Genomic DNA, 22,282 nt, shown 5'->3' on the forward strand with positions numbered 1-22,282 from the left:
TATGGTAGCTCTTATGTTAAGTGTTTGTTCGTATGGGGAAAACCAAGGCACAAGGATAAGTCAACATTTTCAAAAGCGATCTCTAATTCTGACTGTGATTTTTTTAGATTCTTGTATCAGGGTGGCGAATGTGGGTGGCCCAAAGTACAGCAAAGTAGGGGATGGTCTAAGGTAGTGTTTCCCACACTTGGGACACCGCTTCTTCAGGAAAAGCCCAGGGTGGCCCTGGCTGGTTTGTTTACCTGCCGTGTCTGCAGGTTCGGCTAATCGCGGCTCCCACTGGCCATGGTTCACTGTGCCCGGCCAATGGGGGCTGCAGGAAGCAGTGTTCAGTATGTTCCTTGGCCCGCGTCACTTCCCGCAGACCCCATTGGCCAGGTACAGTGAACCACGACCAGTGGGAGCAGTGATTGGCTGGCTGAATCTGCAGACGCAGCAGATAGACAAACCAGCTGGGCCCGCCAGGGGCTTTCCCCACACAAGCAGCATCCCAAGTTTGGGAAACACTGGTCTAAGGTATCGGGGTGGTCTGCCACTGTAAAGCCCTGGGGCTGTAAAGTGCTGTTCAATGATCAGACTCTGCTGGGAAGGGGCCAGGTATTTCCTTTATAAGGCTGAGAGTATTCATTTGAGAGGAGAACTGCAAGAGGGAGGTTGGCTCTTATGACTGGTCCTGGAGTGGAGAGAGGATCACAGAGTGAAAGGTCTTTGGGCCCCTAGCCTGTGTTGATCAGGGGAATAGTTTTTGTTACTTTGCATGTTTGAAATAATGAACTGTGCCCTGAAGGGAGGCCGAGAAGAGACTTGGATGTGGTGTTTATAGTTTTTCCTGGGCTAGGTTCCTAGGTTCTAATTTTAAGAAATGCTAGGAAGCATTTAAACTGAAGTCAGTGGGTGATGGGTGCCCAAAATTAGCACCTCAGCAAATCAAGCCTTAGGTATCTAAGGTCCAGAAACTGAGGCACCTAAAATAAGAGGCCATTTCTTACTGTGTGGGCATCAGTGGTTTGCCAAAGGTAGGGTTGCCAACACTATATTTAAAAAAAATAAGGGACTGTTTTCTTAGCATCCCTGCCCCACCCCTCCTACTGATCTCCTCCTCATTATTATTTATTTATTATAAATACTACTACAGTAGAATCTCAGAGTTACAAACACCTCAGGAATGGAGGTTGGTTGTAACTGAAATGTTTATAACTTTGAACAAATATTATGGCTGTTCTTGCAAAAGTTTTTAAAACTGAACAATGACTTAATACAGATTTGAAACTTTACTATGCAGAAGAAAAATGCTGCTTTTAACCATCTTAATTTAAATGAAACAAGCACAGAAACAGTTGCCTTTCCTTGTCAAATCTGTTTTTTAAACTTTTTTTTTTTTTAGTGGTTTACATTTAACACAGTACTGTACATTACATTATTTGTGTGTTTGGGTCCCCCCCTCCCGCTGCCTAATTGCATACTTCCAGCTCTAGATGAGGTGTGAGGGTGACTATAACACTGAGGTTTTACTGTACTAATAAGCAATACTCACCTACATTCACCAGGGGCATTTCTTGCTGCTGCTTGCAGCACTCATCGGCTCCCAATCTTGTTGTACAGAGATGGAAAAAATAAGGAATGTCCCTTGTAATAAGGGACTGTTGTCAACCCTAGTTCAAGGTCACATAGGGAATCAGTATCTAAGGGTTCCAGAGTAGCATCCGTGTTAGTCTGTATTCGCAAAAAGAAAAGGAGTACTTGTGGCACCTTAGACTAACAAATTTATTTGAGCATAAGCTTTCATGAGCTACAGCTCACTTCATCGGATGCAATCTAAGGGGTGATTAGAATCAACACATCTCCTGGTGCCCAGTCCTTTGCTTTATCCATTCATCATATTACCTCTTCAGCTCCTATTACTCTGATACGTCTGAAGGGGGAATGATTGCCCATTGAGAGAAGATTATACTCCTGTATCTATTGATCTGAGTGTTTTTATTTTTTTTAGTGGAGTGTGTTTCTCATATTTTCTTTGCTGCAGTTTGTTAGATGACCTTGAAGACAAGCTATGCAAAATTTTTATGGAGACATACCAGCTCAGGCACTTAATGTACTTGTCTGTCAATACTTGATGATAAACACAATATTAAACTCATGGGGAGGTGGGGGAATATAGTTTTGCAAGGAAGTTGTTGCTGACAGGAGACTACTATCTTCATTGTGGCCATCAGGCATTTAAAACTCCCATTGACTTCAGCTTTTATACAGCTGAACTTCCACTGAACAACTGGATTCGCAGAGCATCATAAGAACTATTTACTTTATGTTGAATAATAAACATCACCTTTCCCTCAAATAGTAATTTTTTTTTTAATGTTGCAATAGGTTCTGCCTGGCATTTTGCAGAAGCATTGCTGTATTTTACCAGACAGGAATACAGGTAAACCTCTTCTTTTTAATTTTTTTGATCTGTTAATGTGGCTTTCTTGTGAGATGCAGAGAAACATGAAAGCACAATTTGTATAAGATTGAGAAGATTTCTTGTTTCTAGAATAGGACTTGAAAATTACTAAAAAGTGAAAAATTGAATATTTATTTCAAACAGTAAGTTGATTCCTCTGTTTAAGTGATCTGTTTTCAGGTGAAGTAGGTTTACAAGTTACATTCTATTTTTGGCTATTATCTTTGTAGGAAATTGCTAACAGATCATGCCTTATAAAGCTGAATGTTAACTCCTGAACTACTTTGTATTTAAGTATTTTTCTGGGTAGCAAAGAGCGTTTAACACTGGAGTCCATTTGTGGCTGGGTCCTTGTGGTTCTTAGCTTTTCATACTGACAGTTGAGTTATAAATACTTGTACTGTATTTATTTGAAGTCTGTTTCTCTATTCATAAAAGAATAGAGTGGAAGATGATGTGAAATTACTACTTTAGGTAAGTTCTTACTCTTGTGAATGGATTATGATGTGGTAAGTTTGACTTTCGAAGAATTATATGGAAGGAAAATCTCAAGGTGAGTGAGGAGATATTTGTATCTACCCTGAAACAAAATATCAATTTGAAATGCATTTATTTCATCAGAAGCCCTTGCTTGAAACTTTGAGTCATTGTAAAACATGACGATTTATAAAACATATTAATCATCATAAATATGGTGAAATTTGGTTGTGTGACAAATTGTGTGAACATTTTAAAATACTTGGAAGTAGTTGTGCATTAATTTCATAGAGATCGAGAAAATACACAAACACCAACTTATTTGTGTGATCTGTTGAGAATGTATATCAATGCATGAAGCACTTCATTTTCTCAAAAATAATAAATTAAAATAAAACTGATTTTTCCCTCAGCCTACTTGCATGTAGAACTTGACCCCTACATCATGTGACTCATGGGTATATTTTTGTAATTAAAGATAAGTTGAAATTTCATTTACATATTTCTTTACAACTGCAAGACCTAAAATAATAATAATAAAACAAAAATTGCCTTGCCTGTCAAATTTGGACATCATTAATAACATAAGCACAGACTGAGTGTAAAAGCCAAAGTTCATTCCTTCCTGTTTTCAAACAATCTTGAAAAATTCTGTCAAGATAATATCTGACAACATTGGTGTATTCTGTATTACTCTGGCTTACTCACAGGGCTTGATCCCGATCCTGTTGAAGTCAATGGTGACATTCACACTGATTTCATTAGTACATAATTGTGTCCTGCAGATATTAAGGCCAAAATTTTCAAAAGTTGATGCCTAAAATTAGGCTTTTGAATTCATCCACTTGGATAAATGGCCCAACTTTCAAAAATGCTGAACACCCACTATCATTGACTTTTCAAAGTCAAGCCCCTTATTTGGGTGCCTTAATGTACCTAGTTTTGAAAAATCTTGGTCTGTTCTAGGAGAGAGACTACAGTTTATATTTGGTGACAGGTTTCAGAGTAGTAGCCGTGTTAGTCTGTATCAGCAAAAAGAGCGAGGAGTACTTGTGGCACATTAGAGACAAATTTGAGCATAAGCTTTCGTGGGCTAAAACCCACTTCATCAGATGCATGCAGTGGAAAATACAGTAGGAAGATGGATATTGTGACAAAGCTCCTTCTATACCTTGGTGGGTCCCGCACTTATTGGCGGATTTGCTTGCCTCCGAGATTCACAGCAGCCCTCTGTTTGACCACTTTCATGGATCAAATCTGCCGTTTACTCAGATAACCTCATCACTGGCCAACATGGGGAAAAAGAGAAGAACACCTGCAGTCTCTGCTGATTCACCATGTAGGTCAGGGAACAGCCCAAAGACCTCCCCTCTGGTGGAACCCACAGTCCAGGTCTGATCAGACACAGGAGGAGTTGGAGTTGAGAGGTTTGTGGGGAACCTGGGCCCACCCTCTACTCTGGGTTCCAGCCCAGGGCCCTGTGGATTTCAGTTGTCCAGAGTACCTCCTGTAACAGCTGCGTGACAGCTACAACTTCCTAGGCTATTTCCCCATGGCCTCCTCCCAACACCTTCTTTATCCACCACAGGACCTTCCTCCTGGAGTCTGATAACACTTGTACTCCTCAGTCCTCCAGCAGGTTTCAGAGTAGCAGCCGTGTTGTTCTGTATTCGCAGAAAGAAAAGGAATACTTGTGGCACCTTAGAGACTAACAAATTTATTTGAGCATAAGCTTTCGTGAGCTACAGCTCACTTCATTGGATGCATTTGGTGGAAAATACAGTGAGGAGATAGATAGATAGATAGATAGATTTTATATATATATATATATATATATATATATATATATATATATATATATATATATACACAGAGAGAGAGAGAGAGAGAGAGACACATGAAACAATGGGTTTTATCATGCACACTGTAAGGAGAGTGATCACTTAAGATGAGCCATCACCGGCAGCCGGGGGGGGGAGGAGGAAAACCTTTCATGGTGACAAGCAAGGTGGACCATTTCCAGCAGTTAACAAGAACATCTGAGGAACAGTGGGGGGTGGGGTAGGGGGAGAAATAACATGGGGAAATAGTTTTACTTTGTGTAATGACTCATCCACTCCCAGTCTCTATTCAAGCCTAAATTTGCAAATTAATTCCAATTCAGCAGTCTCTCACTGCAGTCTTTGTTTTTGAAGTTGTGTTTTTTGGTTGTTGTTGTTGTTGTTGTTGTTGAAGGATAGCCACTCTCAGGTCTGTAATCGAGTGACCGGAGAGACTGAAGTGTTCTCTGACTGGTTCACATCCTCTCACTCCCAGCTCCTTTCACGCCTCTCCCTACCTGAAGTGACCTTTTTAAACCCAGGTGCCCTGACTAACCAGCCTGTCCTAATTGATTCTAGCAACTTCTTCTTAATTGGCTCCAGGTGTCCTAATTAGCCTGCCTGCCTAAACTGGTTCCAGCAAGTTCCTGCTTGTTCTGGAACTGCCCTTGTCACCTTACCCAGGGAAAAGGGATTGACTTAATCTGGGACTAATATATATGCCTTCTATTACTCTTTATCCATCTAGCCTGACCCGGTCGCATCTCTCACACACACACACTCTCTCGCTCCCTACAAAAAGGAGGATTCTGCATGGACTTCTCCTGAAGGTCGAAACAACAGACTGGACTTCTACATAGACTGCTTCCGCCGACATGCACGGGCTGAAATTGTGGAAAAGCAGCATCACTTGCTCCATAACCTCAGCCATGCAGAACACACTGCCATCCACAGCCTCAGAAACAACTCCTTTGTCAGCCTTTTTGATTATGGTGAGAGGTGCTGTAGTCCCCATGACTAGGTCAGAATATGAACGCGAGGCTGCTAGGCAGCTCTCCAACACCACATTCTACAAGCCATTACCCTCTGATCCCACTGAGGGTTACCAAAAGAAACTACACCATCTGCTCAAGAAACTCCCTGAAAAAGCACAAGAACAAATCTACACAGACACACCCCTAGAACCCCAACCATTCTCTCTGCTACCCAAGATCCATAAACCTGGATGCCCCATCATCTCAGGCATTTGCACCCTGACAGCAGGATTGTCTGGCTATGTAGACTCCCTCCTCAGGCCCTATGCTACCAGCACTCCCAGCTATCTTCGAGAGACCACTGTCTTCCTGAGGAAACTACAATTCATTGGTGTTCTTTCAGAAAACGCCATCCTGGGCATTATGGATGTTGAAGCCCTCTACACCAACATTCCACACAAAGAGGGACTACAAGCCGTCAGGAACAGTATCCCTGATAATGTCACGGTAACCCTGGTGGCTGAACTTTGACTTTGTCCTCGCCCATAACTATTTCACATTTGGGGACAATGTATACCTTCAAATCAGCGGCACTGCGATGGGTACCCGCATGGCCCCACAGTATGCCAACATTTTTATGGCTGACTTAGAACAACGCTTCCTCAGCTCTCGTCCCCTAATGCCCCTACTCTACTTGCAGTACACTGACATTTTCTTCATCTGGACCCAAAGAAGCCCTTGAGGTATTCCACCATGATTTCAACAATTTCCATCCCACCCTCAGCCTGGACCAATCTACACGGGAAGTCCTATACCGGAAATCTACTGACCGCTATACTTACCTACATGCCTTCAGCTTTCATCCAGAACACACAATCCATTGTCTACAGCCAAGCACTAAGATACAACCACATTTGCTCCCAACCCTCAGACAGAGACTAACACCTACAAGGGTGATGTCATGGTGGGAGTCTGCTATAGACCACCAGATCAGGGGGATGAGGTGGACAAGGCTTTCTTCCAGCAACTCATGGAAGTTACTAGAACACAGGCCCTGGTTCTCATTGGAGACTTCAATCATCCCAATATCATCTGGGAGAGCAATACAGCAATGCACAGACAATCCAGGAAGTTTTTGGAAAGTGTAGGGGACAATTTCCTGGTGCAAGTGCTGGAGGAACCAACCAGCAGCAGAGCCCTTCTTGATCTGCTGCTCACAAACCAGTAAGAATTAGTAGGGGAAGCAAAAGTGGTTGGGAACCTGGGAGGCCATGACCATGAGATAGTTGAGGTCAGGATCCTGACACTGGAAAGGAAGGAGAGCAGCAGAATACGGACCCTGGACTTCAGAAAAGCAGACTTTGACTCCTTCAGGGAACTGATGGGCAGGATCCCCTAGGAGAATAACATAAGGGGGAAAGGAGTCCAGGAGAGCTGGCTGTATTTTAAAGAATCCTTATTGAGGTTACAGGGACAAACCATCCCGACATGTAGAAAGAATAGTAAATATGGCAGGTGACCAGCTTGGCTTAACAATGAAATCCTTGCTGATCTTAAACATAAAGAAGCTTACAAGAAGTGGAAGATTGGACAAATGACCAGGAAAGAGTATAAAAATATTGCTCATGTATGCAGGAGTGAAATCAGGAAGACCAAATCACACCTGGAGTTGCAGCTAGCAAGAGATGTTAAGAGTAACAAGAAGGATTTCTTCAGGTATGTTAGCAACAAGAAGAAAGTCAAGGAAAGTGTGGGGCCCCTTACTGAATGAGGGAGGCAACCTAGTGACAGAGAATGTGGAAAAAGCTAATGCACTCAATGCTTTTTTTGCCTCTGTCTTCACGAACAAGGTCAGCTCCCAGACTACTGCACTGGGCAGCACAGCATGGGGAGGAGGTGACCAGCCCTCTGTGGAGAAAGAAGTGGTTTGGGACTATTTAGAAAAGCTGGACAAGCACAAGTCTATGGGGCCGGATGCGCTGCCTCCAAGAATGCTAAAGGAGTTGGTGGATGTGATTGCAGAGCCATTGGCCATTATCTTTGAAAACTCATGGCGATCAGGGGAAGTCCCCGGACAACTGGAAAAAGGCTAATGTAGTGCCCATCTTTAAACAAGGGAAGAAGGAGCATCCTGGGAACTACAGGCCAGTAAGTCTCACCGCAGTCCCTGGAAAAATCATGGAGCAGGTCCTCAAGGAATCAATTCTTAAAGGAGAAGAAAGTGATCAGGAACAGTCAGCATGGATTTATCAAGGGCAAGTCATGCCTGACTAATCTAATTGCCTTCTATGATATAACTGACTCTGTGGATGAGGGGAAAGCAGTGGACGTGTTGTTCCTTGACTTGGTCTCCCACAGTATTCTGACAGCAAGTTAAAGAAGTATGGGCTGGATGTATGGACTATAAGGTGGATAGAAAGCTGGCTAGATTGTTGGGCTCAACAGGTAGTGATCAGTGGCTCCATGGCTAGTTGGCAGCCAGTATCAAGTGGAGTGCCCCTCGGGCCAGTTTTGTTCAATATCATTCTTCATAAATGATCTGGAGGATGATGTGGATTGCACCTTCAGCAAGTTTTCAGATGACACTAAACTGGGAGGACAGGTAGATATGCTGGAGGTTACGGATAGGATACAGAGTGACCTAGACAAATTGAAGGATTGGGCCAAAAGAAATCTGATGAGGTTCAACGAGGACAAGTGCAGAGTCCCGCACTTAGGGCGGAAGAATCCCATGCACCACTTCAGACTAGGGACCGAATGGCTAGGCAGCAGTTCTACAGAAAAGGACCTAGGGGTTACAGTGGGCGAGAAGATACAGTGGATATGAGTCAACAGTGTGCTCTTATTGCCAAGAAGGCCAATGGCATTTTGGGATGTATAAGTACGGGCATTGCCAGCAGATCGAGGGATGCCCTCTATTCGACATTGGTGTGGCATCATCTGGAGTACTGTGTCCAGTTTTGGGCCCTACACTACAAGAAGGATGTGGAAAAATTGGAAAATGTCCAGCAGAGGGCAACAAAAATGGGGAGGTTTAGGATGGATATTAGGGAAAAACTTTTTCACTAGGAGAGTGGTGAAACACTGGAATGCATTATCTAGGGAGGTGGTGGAATCTCCTTCCTTTGAGGATTTTAAGGTTAGGCTTGACAAAGCCCTGGCTGGGATGATTTAGTTGGGGATTGGTCCTGCTTTGAGCAGGGGGTTGGACTAGATGAGGTCCCTTCTAACCCTGATATTCTATGATTCTAAGATCACTATCAAGCATTCTTACAACTACAATAACCACCTGCTGAAGAGAAGAAACAGATTGACAGAGCTAGAAGAGTACCCAGAAGTCACCTACTACAGGACAAGCCCAACAAAAAGTAACAGAACGCCACTAGCCGTCGCCTTCAGTCCCCAGCTAAAACCTCTCCAGCACATCATCAAGGATCTACAACCTATCCTGAAGATGATCCTTCACTCTCTCACAGATCTTGGGAGACAGGCCAGTCCTTGCTTACAGACAGCCCCCCAATCTGAAGCAAATACTCACCAGCAACCACACACCACACAACAGAACCACTAACCCAGGAACCTATCCTTGCAACAAAGCCCGTTGCCAACTCTGTCCACATATCTATTCAGGGGACACTATCATAGGGCCTAATCATATCAGCCACAGTATCAGAGGCTCGTTCACCTGCACATCTACCAATGTGATACATGCAATCATGTGCCAGCAATGCCCCTCTGCCATGTACATTGGCCAAACCGGACAGTCTCTACGTAAAAGAATAAATGGACACAAATCGGTTATCAAGAATTATAACACTCAAAAACCAGCCGGAGAACATGCCAGTCTCCCTGGTCACTCGATTACAGACCTAAGTCGTCATACTACAACAAAAATTTCAAAAACAGATTCCAATGAGAAACTGCTGAATTGAAATCAATTTGCAAACTGGACACCAATAAATTAGGCTTGAATAAAGACTGGGAGTGGATTGGTCATTACACTAAGTAAAACTATTTTCCCCATGCTTATTTCCCCCCCCACACTGTTACTCAAACCTTGTCGACTGTTTGGAAATGGGCTATCCTGATTATCACTACAAAAGTGTGTTTGTTTGGGGCTGCACTCTGCCAGTTTTGGGGGGAGGCTATTTTCAGCATATTTATAAATTTCTTATTGAATGTGTTTATCATTGCTATCTTTACTATTTTAATGATTCAGTTATGAACTGCATAATTACATTATCATGAATTACAGAATATTAAGATCATTGCAATCACCTACAAGCTGTGGTCACAAACTTCCCAGTTTTTAAAGACATTATGTCTCACTGTAGCTTTCTGGATGAAACTTTCAGCAATCTTCTTTACATCTAGGTTCCCTGGGATTATTTTGATGCATGTTAAGGACAGCTACGTTATTCAGTTGCATCTGTCCCATTGATGACTGGAGATAATTTTTAAGCCTTCTGAAGCAGGAGAATGAGCATTCTACAGTTCAGGATGATGAAGGCACAGTGAGAAGGATTCTTATAAATTTGCAGTACTCGGGGAAAACACAGTGCTTCCAGAATACTGCAAATGACTCCAAGATCTTTCTTCATGGGTAAAAGCTAATTTAGGCACCATCATTTTGTATATATTGTTGGAAGTATATTTTGCCATGTGCATGACTTTGCATTTAACACTGAATTTCATCTGCCATTTTGTTGCCAAGTCACCCAGTTTTTTGTAAGATCCCTTTGTAACTCTTTGCAGTCTGTTTTGGACTTGCCTATCTCGAATAATTTTGTACCATCTGCAGACTTTGCCACCTCACTGTTTACTCCTTTTGCAGATCATTGATGAATATGTTGAACAGCACTGATCCCAGACCAGTACAAGCTGCTAGTGGGACACCATTATATACCTCTTTCCATTCTGAAAATGGACCATTTATTCCTACCCTTTGTTTCCTATCTTAACTGGAGTGCCTGGCAATGCTTTCAGGATCATCTAACAACCATTAATTTAATGACAAGCCTTTTGTTATCTTAATCATCCTGTCTGATTTATAAACAAACTCCTTCCCCAAGGGCAGAAGGTATTAGCAGCAGCACAGAACTCATCAATTCCACACTTAAACTGATTTCTGGGTACTAAACGTCCAGTATCTTCTTTCTCTTCCCCCCCATGGGTGTTTCAGCCCCAGAGCATCCACAGAGTTGGCACCTATGTATGAAGGGCTTGGTGACAATGGAGACCTGAGAAATACCTTGCTGGCAAATGCAGGTTTGGGTCCAGATTTTAAACTCCTCCAAAATTTGAGGGTGCTTGGATTGAGGATTGTCAGGTCTTTGGGGCAGAGTGTTGTTTTGTTCTGTTTGTACAGCACTTTGCATGTTTGGGGCTGTGACTGTGGCTCCTTGGCACTATGATGATCCTAATAAATAATAGCGGGGTCCATTTCTGTATAAAAAAACAAAGGGAGGGATGAAGGGACAAAGTGTGGGGTAGGGAAGGCATGAAACAAAACACACAAACATTAAAGGGAAAAAAGTTAGGATGAAACACAGCAAATTTTTTAAAATGCAAGTACTAGAAAGAAGACAAACTAGAGGCTTGGGCTAAAAGAAATCTGATGAGGTTCAACAAGGACAAGTGCAGAGTACTGCACTTAGGACAGAAGAATCCCATGCACTGCTACACACTAGGGACTGACTGGATAAGCAGCAGTTCTGTCAAAAAGGACCTGCGGATTACAGTGAATGGGAAACCAGATATGAGTCAACAGTGTGCCCTTCTTGCCAAGAAGGCTAATGGCATATTTGGCTGTACTAGTAGGAGCCAGCAGATAGAGGGGGAATAATCACTTCCCTCAATTCAGCACTGGTGAGGCCACATCTGGAGTATTGCATCCAGTTTTGGGCCCCCACTGCAGAAAGGATGTGGACAAATTGGAGCGAGTCCAACAGAGGGCAATGGAAATTATTAGGGGGCTGGGGCACATGACTTACAAGGAGAGGCTGAGGGAACAGGGGTTATTTAGTCTGCAGAAGAGAAGAGTGAGGGGGGAATTTGATAGCAGCCTTCAACCACCTGAAGCGGGATTCCAAAAAGGATGGAGTTAGGCTGTTCTCAGTGGTGGGAGATGACAGAACAAGGAGTAATGGTCTCAAGTTACAGTGGGGGAGGTCTAGGTTGGATATTAGGAAACACTATTTCACTAGGAGGGTGGTGAAGCCCTGGAATGGGTTACCTAGGGAGATGGAGGAACCTCCATCCTTAGAGATTTTTAAGGCCTGGCTCACAAAAGCCCTTGCTGGGATGATTTAGTTGGGATTGGTCCTGCTTTTGAGCAGGGGGTTGGACAAGATGATCTCCTGACCTCTTCCAATCCTAATCTTCTGTTAGGTTCTTTTCACAGAAGAAAATTCTGTAACTAGAGGTTTCTTCTTAGGACTCAATAAAGACAAGAGAGAAGCATCTGAGTGACATAATTGTGAGAGCCAAAAGATGTGCAAAGCAATCAGGAAATGTTTGTTTATGCACCTACTATTAAGATTCTGAAGTGGTAAAGATTTTTCTGTAAATTTTGATATTCAGTATTTTTATATGTAGTTTATTAAACCCTGAATGTTCCAAGAAACAGTGGTGTTACTTGTATTGCTCCCATTGTGAAGGTAACTTAGATTTTCCTCTCAACTTATTTTCAAGGGTTTATTACTTGACTGTAAAAATACAGTCCAAGCTGAAATGTGACATAGCAGGATCTATCCTCATGGGGTTGTGTCTCTTCAAAATAGCAGAGAGTAACTCAGCTGTTCACAGTAATAAAATTTTTTAAAGAGAATATCAAAAAATTGGTTCAGAATGGTTTCTGTATTGATGTGTCATGGATTCATAACCAAAACCAAGCTTTTTATATAAATTAACATTGAAGTAGAAGACTGAGCGTTTTACTGATCACTAGTCTGAGGCAGACTGGTGTCCTGTAGTAGTATTTAAATATGCTGAATGACATATGAGAAATGACTACTATAGATACTAAGGTCAGAAGGGACCATTATGATCTTGTCTGACCTCTTGCACAACGCAGGCCAGAGAATCTCACCCACCCAGTCCTGCAAAAAACCTCACCCATGTCTGAGCTATTGGAGTCCTCAAATCGTGGTTTAAAGACTTCAAGGAGCAGAGAATCTTCCAGCAAGTGACCTGTGCCCCATGCTACAGAGGAAGGTGAAAAACCTCCAGGGCCTCTTCCAATCTGCCCTGGAGGAAAATTCCTTCCTGACCCCAAATATGGCGATCAGCTAAACCCAGAAAAGAATTTTCTGTAGTAACTCGGATCCCATCCCATCACAGGCCATTGGACCTATTTACCATGAATATTTAAAGATCAAAGATGACTACTATGTAATCATATGTACATATTTATAAGGAATTTAACTACAAATTTAATAGTACACAGTTTGCACAGGCATTATGCATGTCCTTTTCAGTAGTTCTTGCATTAAGGATCCATTACAGGAGACCTGTGTTCTTCACCGGACATCACTTTATTTTTTTGATTTGCACAATGCTTAGGCACAGTGGGACAAGGGAATGTCACAGAACAGAAACCTTAACTCTGTGTTTCCTTGCTCTTTATGTGGTAAAGCCATATACTGAATGGTCATGCCTTCTCACTCTCCTACTGTTACCCATAGATTAACCAGCCAAGGCCACTTATAAATCAATGGCTTTAACTTTTTTTTTTTTTTTTTTTTTTTTTTTTTTTTGGAATAACTTTAACTTGTTGAACAGTGTGATTAAACCTCTTGCAAGGCAATCAGTGTACAATACAAAGATACTAATGACCTCAACGGGACACACTGCAATCTGTTGAATTGTATCCCTTTTTTCCATTGAGCTCCAACTGGGACTAACTTACTTCACTGGGATCACCACTATCTGCCATGTGTGCGCATGCAGAATGCTGCCAGCTTTAATTCCCCTTTATAAATATGTATTGACCATGTTCTGTCCCCTGCTCACCAGGAACTCTCTGCCTAATCTTTAGCCAAGCCAAGAGTCCCCTCTCATCGAGATCATTTAGAGATGATATTCAAAACAAGGTGTAGCTGGAATCTTGTCAAGGTATACTAAAATACTGGTATAGTGAGCTTTTCCCAGGGCACGTGAGGTGCTTGTTTTTGACACCTGCTTGGTGTCTACATCTGAAATGGTGGCAGCATTTCCAGGTCTGCTTGTTAGCCTTTTAAAACAGTCTGTTCTGTAGAGTTTTTAAAAAGTGTATTTAAACATAGGTACAATCAGAACCTTGAGTTAATGCTGTTGGACATGTGTTCTTGTTTCCAACCTTGTTGAAGATGGTGATGAAAGCTCCTCAAATAGAGGGCAAGTGGTCTGCTCAGACATTATTTACTAAAAGGAGGAAAAATATATGTAAACATACTCAATAGTGAGTAAAACTGGTATAGTTAAAAAAAAATTAGACTAGGGCCTGAATTTCATTTACACTAAGGCCACCTTTACACTACTCTACTCTGGCAGTGTAAAACAGCCTTAAAGTATGTCACTCCCATTTTTCACAACTCTGGCAGTGTGTAGTGGCCTTAAAGGGACTCTCTTAAATGAGAATCAGCTCCTTGGTTTTTCAAGTTTCAGAGTAGCAGCCGTGTTGGTCTGTATTCACAAAAAGAAAAGGAGTACTTGTGGCACCTTAGAGACTAACAAATTTATTTGAGCATAAACTTTTGTGAGCTACAAGGGTACCCTACCACCATTGTTGCATTTCATAAATGTAACTGACCTGTGTGTGAATTTTGTGTTGGTTTGATCTGTCAAACCGTGAATTGCTGACATAGATGATATAGAACAGATTAAACCAAATTATACAGTCCTCTATGCTCTGTACTACCCTTTCTCATTCCACCTGAGTGGAATACACTGTTCATCTGAGTCCCCCTTATGTAGTTCCACATTTGCTAAGATTGGAATGACTGTTTCCATTACAGCCTCCTTAAGAAATATTAATATCTGCTAAACCTTAAACGGGTTGACACCATGCTATGGTGGGCCTTGCTCGCCTCTCCACCTGGTTTTAAACTTGTGATGTCCTCCTGCCCTTTTAAAACTTTGCGGGGGAGTACAGTGTATTGAACTTATGTGGCTAATTTGAGTCTGATAAAGAATTCGGTTAAAGTTGTACCGCAACTCTAGCAAAATATGGATTTATGTTGTCATTCTTCATCAATTCAATTTCCAGCTTTTGCTATTCATTATTGTATTTTCACAGAACAGGAAAACTTTCATTATTCTGTGTTTTATATCCACTTTCATTTTCATGGGGCCATTATATGGGCTAAAATCATATCGGTCATACTCTGTTTGGATGTTCTTTCTTTTACAAAACTGATGATAAAATGGCATAGATGTAGTATCAGGGACACCACAGTGGTGACCATCTACTTCTTTGGCCAAAGTAGTTAGCTAAGGAAATGCTATTTCACTTCCTTCTCTCCCCCAGCCCTCCCCCCCATTTATTTGAACAGCAAATACTTGCTAGGAGGAAAATCTAAGGTAGATTTTTAAAATTCCTATGTTCAGATGTAATTTTGTTTATACTTGACTTAACTAAATAAGTTAAACTTGTGCACTTGCCTCTGAAAAGTAGATTTTACATTCATTTATCATTTTGGTTTAGCTGCTTTTGTTAGACTAGAGTTTTGGATCAGGATTTGGGAAAGAAAGTGCAGGTTTTGCTGTTTATATTAACCAGTGGCTTTATTATTTATTATTAATTATTTATTTTTATTTTTAAATGAGTGATCTGAATGTCTGGTAAATGTTCAAAATCTATGGACGTGATAGGGTTGCCACCTATTGGGTTTTACCCGGACAGTCTAGTTTTGGCTTCTTTGACCAGGTGTACATGACGTGTGTAGCAGCCAGTACGATTTCTCAGAGAGCATAACACTACAGAGTTTAGGAACCAAAACACTACACCAATAACAACAATAGGCTTTTACTTGTATATTAAATGCTTGGATTTTGCCCAGTGCCCTCTTTAAGAAGGAATAATACTTTTTCTGCCTCAATTTTACAAATGAGGAAATGGAGGAAGTTAAATTGCCTGCCAGTTTCAGACAGATATCTGTGGCAGGGCTAAAGACAGAACCCAGATCTGTTGACAAGTCCCTTTGCTTTAGTCATAGACTTCCCTTTGCTTAAAATCTATAACTGAGTTTTGAAACCCGATCTTGTAGACTTCTCCTGCTGTCTGCCTGCTGAGTTCTACAAGTGTTCTCGTTCAGATGCTCAGCTGTAGCCTGCCTGCTGGTATTTCCAGCCCTGTTTCCATGGAAATGGGAATTAGAGGGGTGAAAATAAAGCAAGGATAAGTACTTTCTTAATCTTCTATCTAATCCAGAAGTTCCCAAACCATGGTCTTTCTCTAGATTGCTTTGCTCTGCTCTGCGAAGAGCTGGCTAGTCCTACAGTGCTGGCTCTGCTCCTTATTTCCTCCTGTCAAATTTCATTAATAGAAGCTAAAAATACATGAAATATATCCTCATATTATTGTCATGAAAATAATTGCTGTAGTTGCTCTAGGTATGTATGGGACAAGAAAAGGAGTGTGTAGCCATGAAGGGGAGGGGGAGTAGGCAGTAATGAATGGGAGGGGTGGTGGTCAGTCAGTAAAACAATTGCTTTGTCAAGATGTACGGTTATGGAAAAAAAAATTGAGATGCATGGATTCCTGCATTGTGGTCTGTGGTGCACTGGCTTTAATTGAAGCCACATATGCCCTTCTGAGGGCTCAGAAGGGCAGAATTCAGCCTAAATATGGATTTTTTTTTTCTTTTGGGTTTGATATTTATGCATTTCATAATTTACACAGACTCCATCTCAACTGCATTAAAAAAGAAAACACATTGCTGTACAAGAAGCAGTTTTGGGAAAAATGCTTTTTTTTTTTTTTTTTTTTTTTTTTTTTTTGTCTGAAGAGACCTATATCAAAATTCCTTAAATTGTGACGTCAGTGAATTTGGCACTCTGAGAATCTAATGCAAGATCCTTTTGTAACCTAAAGATCCATAATTTTTTCTCCTTTCCAATAGTGGTGAAGCAACATAAAACAATTCAAAGAGAGCAGGAGTGGAAACACAGGGAGAAACAAATAAATCTGTTAGCCTTAAGGTGCCACCGGACTCCTTGTTGTTTTCTGTGGATACAAACTAAGAGAGCTACCCCCTGATACACAGAGGCTAGCCATTAAGAGAGACACACTCTCCTCATTCCCCACAGTTGTTGCACTTGTTTCCCCAAGCTGTGTATCATATCAACCTTCCTTTTAGCGGAGGAGGGCTGGGGACAGCAGGCTCTGAAGCTGATGAGTGTTTATGGTAGGCTAAGTTGCCTATTTAGTAGCATGGAAAAGATAGGAAGTGTGGCAAGAGACCACTCTGACTTAATCAGGAGATCTTCAATGATCTGAAACTCAAAAAAGAGTCCCACAAAAAGTGGAAACTAGGTCAAATTACAAAGGATGAATATATACAAATATGTAGGGACAAACTTTGAAAGGCTAAGGCACAAAACAAGCTTAAACTAGCTAGGGCCATAAACAGGAAAATATTCTACACGTAGGCTAGAAGCAAGAGGAAGATTTAGATAAGGGCACAGAGAATACACTTATGTGGATGATACCAAGCTGAGAGGCGTTGCAAGTGCTTTGGAGGATAGGATTAAAATTCAAAATGATCTGGAGAAATGGTATGAATAAATTGAATGAAATTTAATAAAGACAAATGCAAAGTATTCCACTTAGGAAGGAACATCAGTTGCACACATACAAAATGGGAAATGACTGCCTAGGAAGGAGTACTGTGGAAAGGGATCTGAGGGTCATAGTGGATCACAAGCTGAATATGAGTCAACAGTGTGTAACATTATTGCAAAAAAGCAAACATCATTCTAGGATGTATTATAGGCCTGGGGTAATTCTGTACCCCAAAAAATTAAAATTATGAGCATAATATTTTAAAATTCTGTAAATTTTACTTGTCAAATTAGCATTACATAATCATACCAGTTTCATTTATTTTGGTAATTTATTTCAAAATACCTGTCACCAAGTATGTCTGTAACAGTAGAAAGACACACACATTCCACCAGGAGTAGAGAGTTAAAGAAACTCCTATGACAACCAAGTTCCTGTTTCTCTGCCCCCTCCCCTCCAGAGCCCAGCTGGGGGGTCATTCACCCATAACCCTTCTCCAGCCAATACAACTGAACTCCCTACCCTCCTGACCAGAGATCAGCCCTGGAGGCCCCCTTGCCCAGATACCTACACCCCCTCCCCCCAGAGCCCAGCCATGCCCTCCCTGCTCAGATACCTACACCCCCTCCCTCTAGAGCCCAGCTGCAGGGCACCCCTTGCCCAGATACTCTCTCCCCTCCCCCACAGAGCCCCTTCCTCCCAGAGCCACACCGTGGCTCCCTCAGCCGAGACAAAGGCTTCCTCTCCCCCCAGAGCCCAGGCATGCCCCCCTCCCGTCCTATGATTCTATATCTTCTCAGCACTACACTTGCAGAGGAAGCAGTACTCTCCTAATGGCCAATTCACTTTGTAAAGGAAATGCAACCTAGTAAGTGGGAACACAATGATCTTTTTAAAATTAAAAAAAGGGAGCAGAAAATTGAGGTATGTGGTAAAGATTGTAAAATAGGATTTTAACTCTCCTGAGCAGTGGGTTTCATATGAGTTAAGGCATGCCTTTTTTCAAAAAGCTGTATGAAGGCACCTGGTTACTGTATTGACAGAATGTTGTCAGAGTGCTAGCTTGGTTCAACTTTCTCTTCTTCACCATCTGCATGAAATCAGTGGTTAGCTGCTGAGACACATGGGCTGAATTACCAGCAGTATGCAGACTAGACCAGGCTCTAAATTTCCTATGTGAATAACGTCATCCTGAGTTTTCCCAATGCCTACATAAGAACAGCACCTGGATAAAGTGCAGCTGGCAAAGCCCGAAATCTGGCACGATGGAAGCGATGCTGGTAGGAAGGGGGAAACATTTATTACTTCTATTAGTGTGGCACCTAGCTTCTATTTGTAATACGCTGATTGTAAAGTGAATTTGCATCATCAAGGTCCCTTTGGACTCCTCAATGCTGCTGGATGTCAAAATAGCCATTGCTGTGAACGTTTGAAGTTCTATCTGTGACTGGTCAGAAGACTACTTCGGTCCCCACGTGAACCCAGAACGGTTTTTTGACCTCCTGTAGTGTGAAGATATAGAGTTTTATTAGTCTGCTATTGCCTCCAAGCTAAGGGACCAGATCCATTTTCTTAAGCCGCAGCAGTTCATGTTTTCAGATCTAGAGCTTCAGAGTTCAATCCACACAGACAGACTTAACCAAGGTGGTGGTTGTGCATACATTCATGACCTCCAGGCCCAAATATTGTAATTTTATTAATCTAGGAATGAAATCTGTCACCCTGGAAAACCTCAAACTGGTACGAAGCCTGGATGCCCATTTGCTAAGTAATGCAGGTGTGCTTTGAACACATCACCCCACTGCCAAGTCTTTGTACAGGCTCCCTGTTGAATGCAGAGTCCAGTCCAAGGTTTCTCACGTGATAGTCAAATCCCTCCATGTGATTGGTACTAATTGTACTTCCCCATCTGTGACCATGAGCTTCCCCACAAAAGTTATGTTTCCCGAAATCCATAAATCTGTGGATGTATATGGGGAAGTTTTTGTGTATGGGAGATAGCCATCCCTGGATTACAGCACTCACTTTCACAAGAGACCAGAATGTGCACTAGCTTCACCCCTTTCTGCATTAAAAATAAAACCCATATCTCTGATTCAGCTTTCCCACAATAATCTTAGCACATACACAATTAGACCCAGATGCAAAAGGGGGAAAAATCTACTAGTTTACTCAAGATTAATCTTGCAGGGAGAAAATGTTATTGTCTTCTTTCAGGCAGTGATGGTGGCTACTTAATTATGTAGCTAGGAAAGTCTATCCAAAACATAGCGTCTCTGGGGAGGAGGAAGATGAGAAGATGGAAAAGAAGAAAAGAAAACATTGCCTTGCTCTATATTTCTGACACAATTAATAGAGAATTCCTAATGTACACAAGTAAGCACCTCAAAAAAGAGGAAAAAATATATACAATAAGCAACACAAACTGCACACAACTGTTAATAGTTATAATATAGTTAGAAGGTAACTATTAAGCTAATGAAAACAGTAGGTAAAAAGATTGATTTCAATAAGCCTGAGATTTCTTTATTGACTGGTTCAGTTTATTTGCTAAATAAGTATTCAGGCAGTACCTATATCACATTAGAAGAAGTCTACTTAATGAGGTCATTCTTTTGAGTGGGAGTTGTGTGGATAAAGCGTTGAAGTCCAGGGCCAAAATGCATGGCATGCCAACACAGTGCAGTATGTGGGCAGAGTCAAAGGAAGCATGTAACTGAGAACAGAAAATCAAACAATGGAAATTTCTTGTCAATTTCAAGTCAATAAGGTAAAATTCTTGTGTATTCACATGGTAAAATATTAGTCCTTACCATATTGTGGAATAGCTACCAATTAATGGCAAGGAGAAAAGAGTTTTCATAGGTCTCAAGGAATCAGAATAGGTAATGCCAAATGTGTCATAGGGCTCATTGATTCTGCATAGGTGCAGAACTCTGTGCTGGCATTTTCTTCCCACTGCCAGGATCAGGGTCCCATTATAAGCAAACCAGAAATGATCTTCTGACCTATGTAAGATAGCAGGGAATGTTCAAGTGAGATCTGCATTTCCTGTTTCAATATTATCTGATTGCATGCCAGATGTGAAGAGGTGACTTGGAAGTACTTTCAAGATACTGTGTCTGCAAACACAGGTGCAGAGTGAGAATGTGCTAACAGCTCCTATTTCAGCAATAAGAAGCAAAAGAAACAAGTGAAGAGGAGAAGGAACCATTACTCTCCTGATCCTCTACTGCTTTTCTAGCACCTGGGTTCTAGTCTGTGACTTCTTTCTTTTGCCAGTGATTTTTATCTATTTTTTGAATAGCAGAAAGATACATTCTTAAGGCAAAAAATAAGACGGGGAGAACCCAAGTATGCAGGGAAGTAGAAACACAAACTCAACTTCTGAAGTGAACTTGCAAGTCACTCTGTCACCAAAGAAGCTTTCCTCTAATTATACCCATTTTCTAGAGAATCTGAGAAGTCCTCCTTCATCCAAAGAATACATACAAGAGGCCCTCAGAGCGTGGGGACATTTTTCTGATTATATTTTTTTTCCAGCTAATTCCTTTTACATAAATTTCCCTTCACTTCCCATTTGATCTCCTATTACTAAAAACTGTAGAATTATATTGTTATTAATCAAAATGTGAGGATTTAAAAAAAAAGAAGCTATAGTTACCCTATAAGTTTAAAAGGACTTTGCTAAATTTGCATAGCTTTACTTGTAACCTTGGCTGGCTTGGTTTTACAGTCCTTTTGGATACTATTGTATAATAATACAATAATAGTCACCAGTGTCTGCAGTCATCTACCATAGGTAGTACTATAATTTGTCTCCTTTTCATTGTGATAGGAAATAGCAGATGTTTCTGCATCATAATGTATATGATGACAGATATTGTTACTGGTGTTTATTGTACAGCCCATGTTGTGCACTATGTATGATATGAAACCCTGTGATAGTTTGCACAGATGATGGTTTGCTCTTTCAGTAGAGATTTGTCAGTAATGAGGACCTGCAGCTGCACCTGCCTGCTCATTGGGCAGCCAATGAGTGCAGCTGGGCCACAGTAAAACCACTTCATTGGCTAAGGCAGTCAGGTGGCTTGCTCTTGAATCCAGCAGCTGCGGAGGACTAGTGGTTGCTTAACACATATGCCTGCAGATTCTAAGCCTTCTTATGTTGGCCTCACTCCAAGCCCTGCACCCAGCCTTGCTCTTGCCTATACCCTGCGCTGCACCTGGCCTTGCTCCTGCCTTGAAACCAGCCCTGCTCCTGTCTTCCCTGACTCCAGATAACCCAGTTCTGACCTTCAGCTCCCATTCCTGACTGACTCTGCCTTGATCATGGGCTCTGGCATTCAGACTCTGACCACTAGGCTGACTCCTACTCCAACCAGTAGGCCTTACTCCTGCTCTGACAGTTAGGCCTGACTGCCTAAGACCTTGTCTCCTGACAGTCTCCAAACAATCTCCTAAGTAGCTGAAGAACCAAGAGGCAGCAGAAAATTTATTCATTTCCCCATAACATTCTCCCTCCTGTAAAATCACTGAAGAAAAACATCTGGCGAAAGACATCTTTTATGGTGAAATATTCAATATTTAACCTTTAGATGGGCAAGCATAACAATTTGCACAGAATCACGCGCACACTTGCTAGTGCATGCAGGTGATAACATATATTGTTTACTCCATTTAGTTCAAACAAACTATAGTAGGAGAATATTAAAACTGTATGGTTAAACATTCAAATCAGGAAGTGCCAGTGTGTGTCAACAGCTGGAGCAGCTATGAGAGAAAAACAGCTGGGAGCTATGTG

General features: G+C 41.6%; 1 protein-coding gene across 4 annotated transcripts in view; it reads left to right on the forward strand.

Annotated features, from left to right (window-relative positions):
• Positions 1 to 22,282, forward strand: part of DLGAP2 (DLG associated protein 2) — a 725,030-nt gene that overhangs the window by 142,371 nt on the left and 560,377 nt on the right. For all 4 annotated transcript variants that reach the window (XM_043510336.1, XM_043510335.1, XM_038397100.2 and 1 more), the window contains one exon: positions 2,368 to 2,422. In XM_043510336.1, the coding sequence (XP_043366271.1) occupies positions 2,368 to 2,422 (55 nt within the window). The remainder of the gene's footprint in view (positions 1 to 2,367; positions 2,423 to 22,282) is intronic.

Source organism: Dermochelys coriacea, chromosome 3, assembly GCF_009764565.3.
Source record: "Dermochelys coriacea isolate rDerCor1 chromosome 3, rDerCor1.pri.v4, whole genome shotgun sequence".
NCBI lineage: Eukaryota > Metazoa > Chordata > Testudines > Dermochelyidae > Dermochelys > Dermochelys coriacea.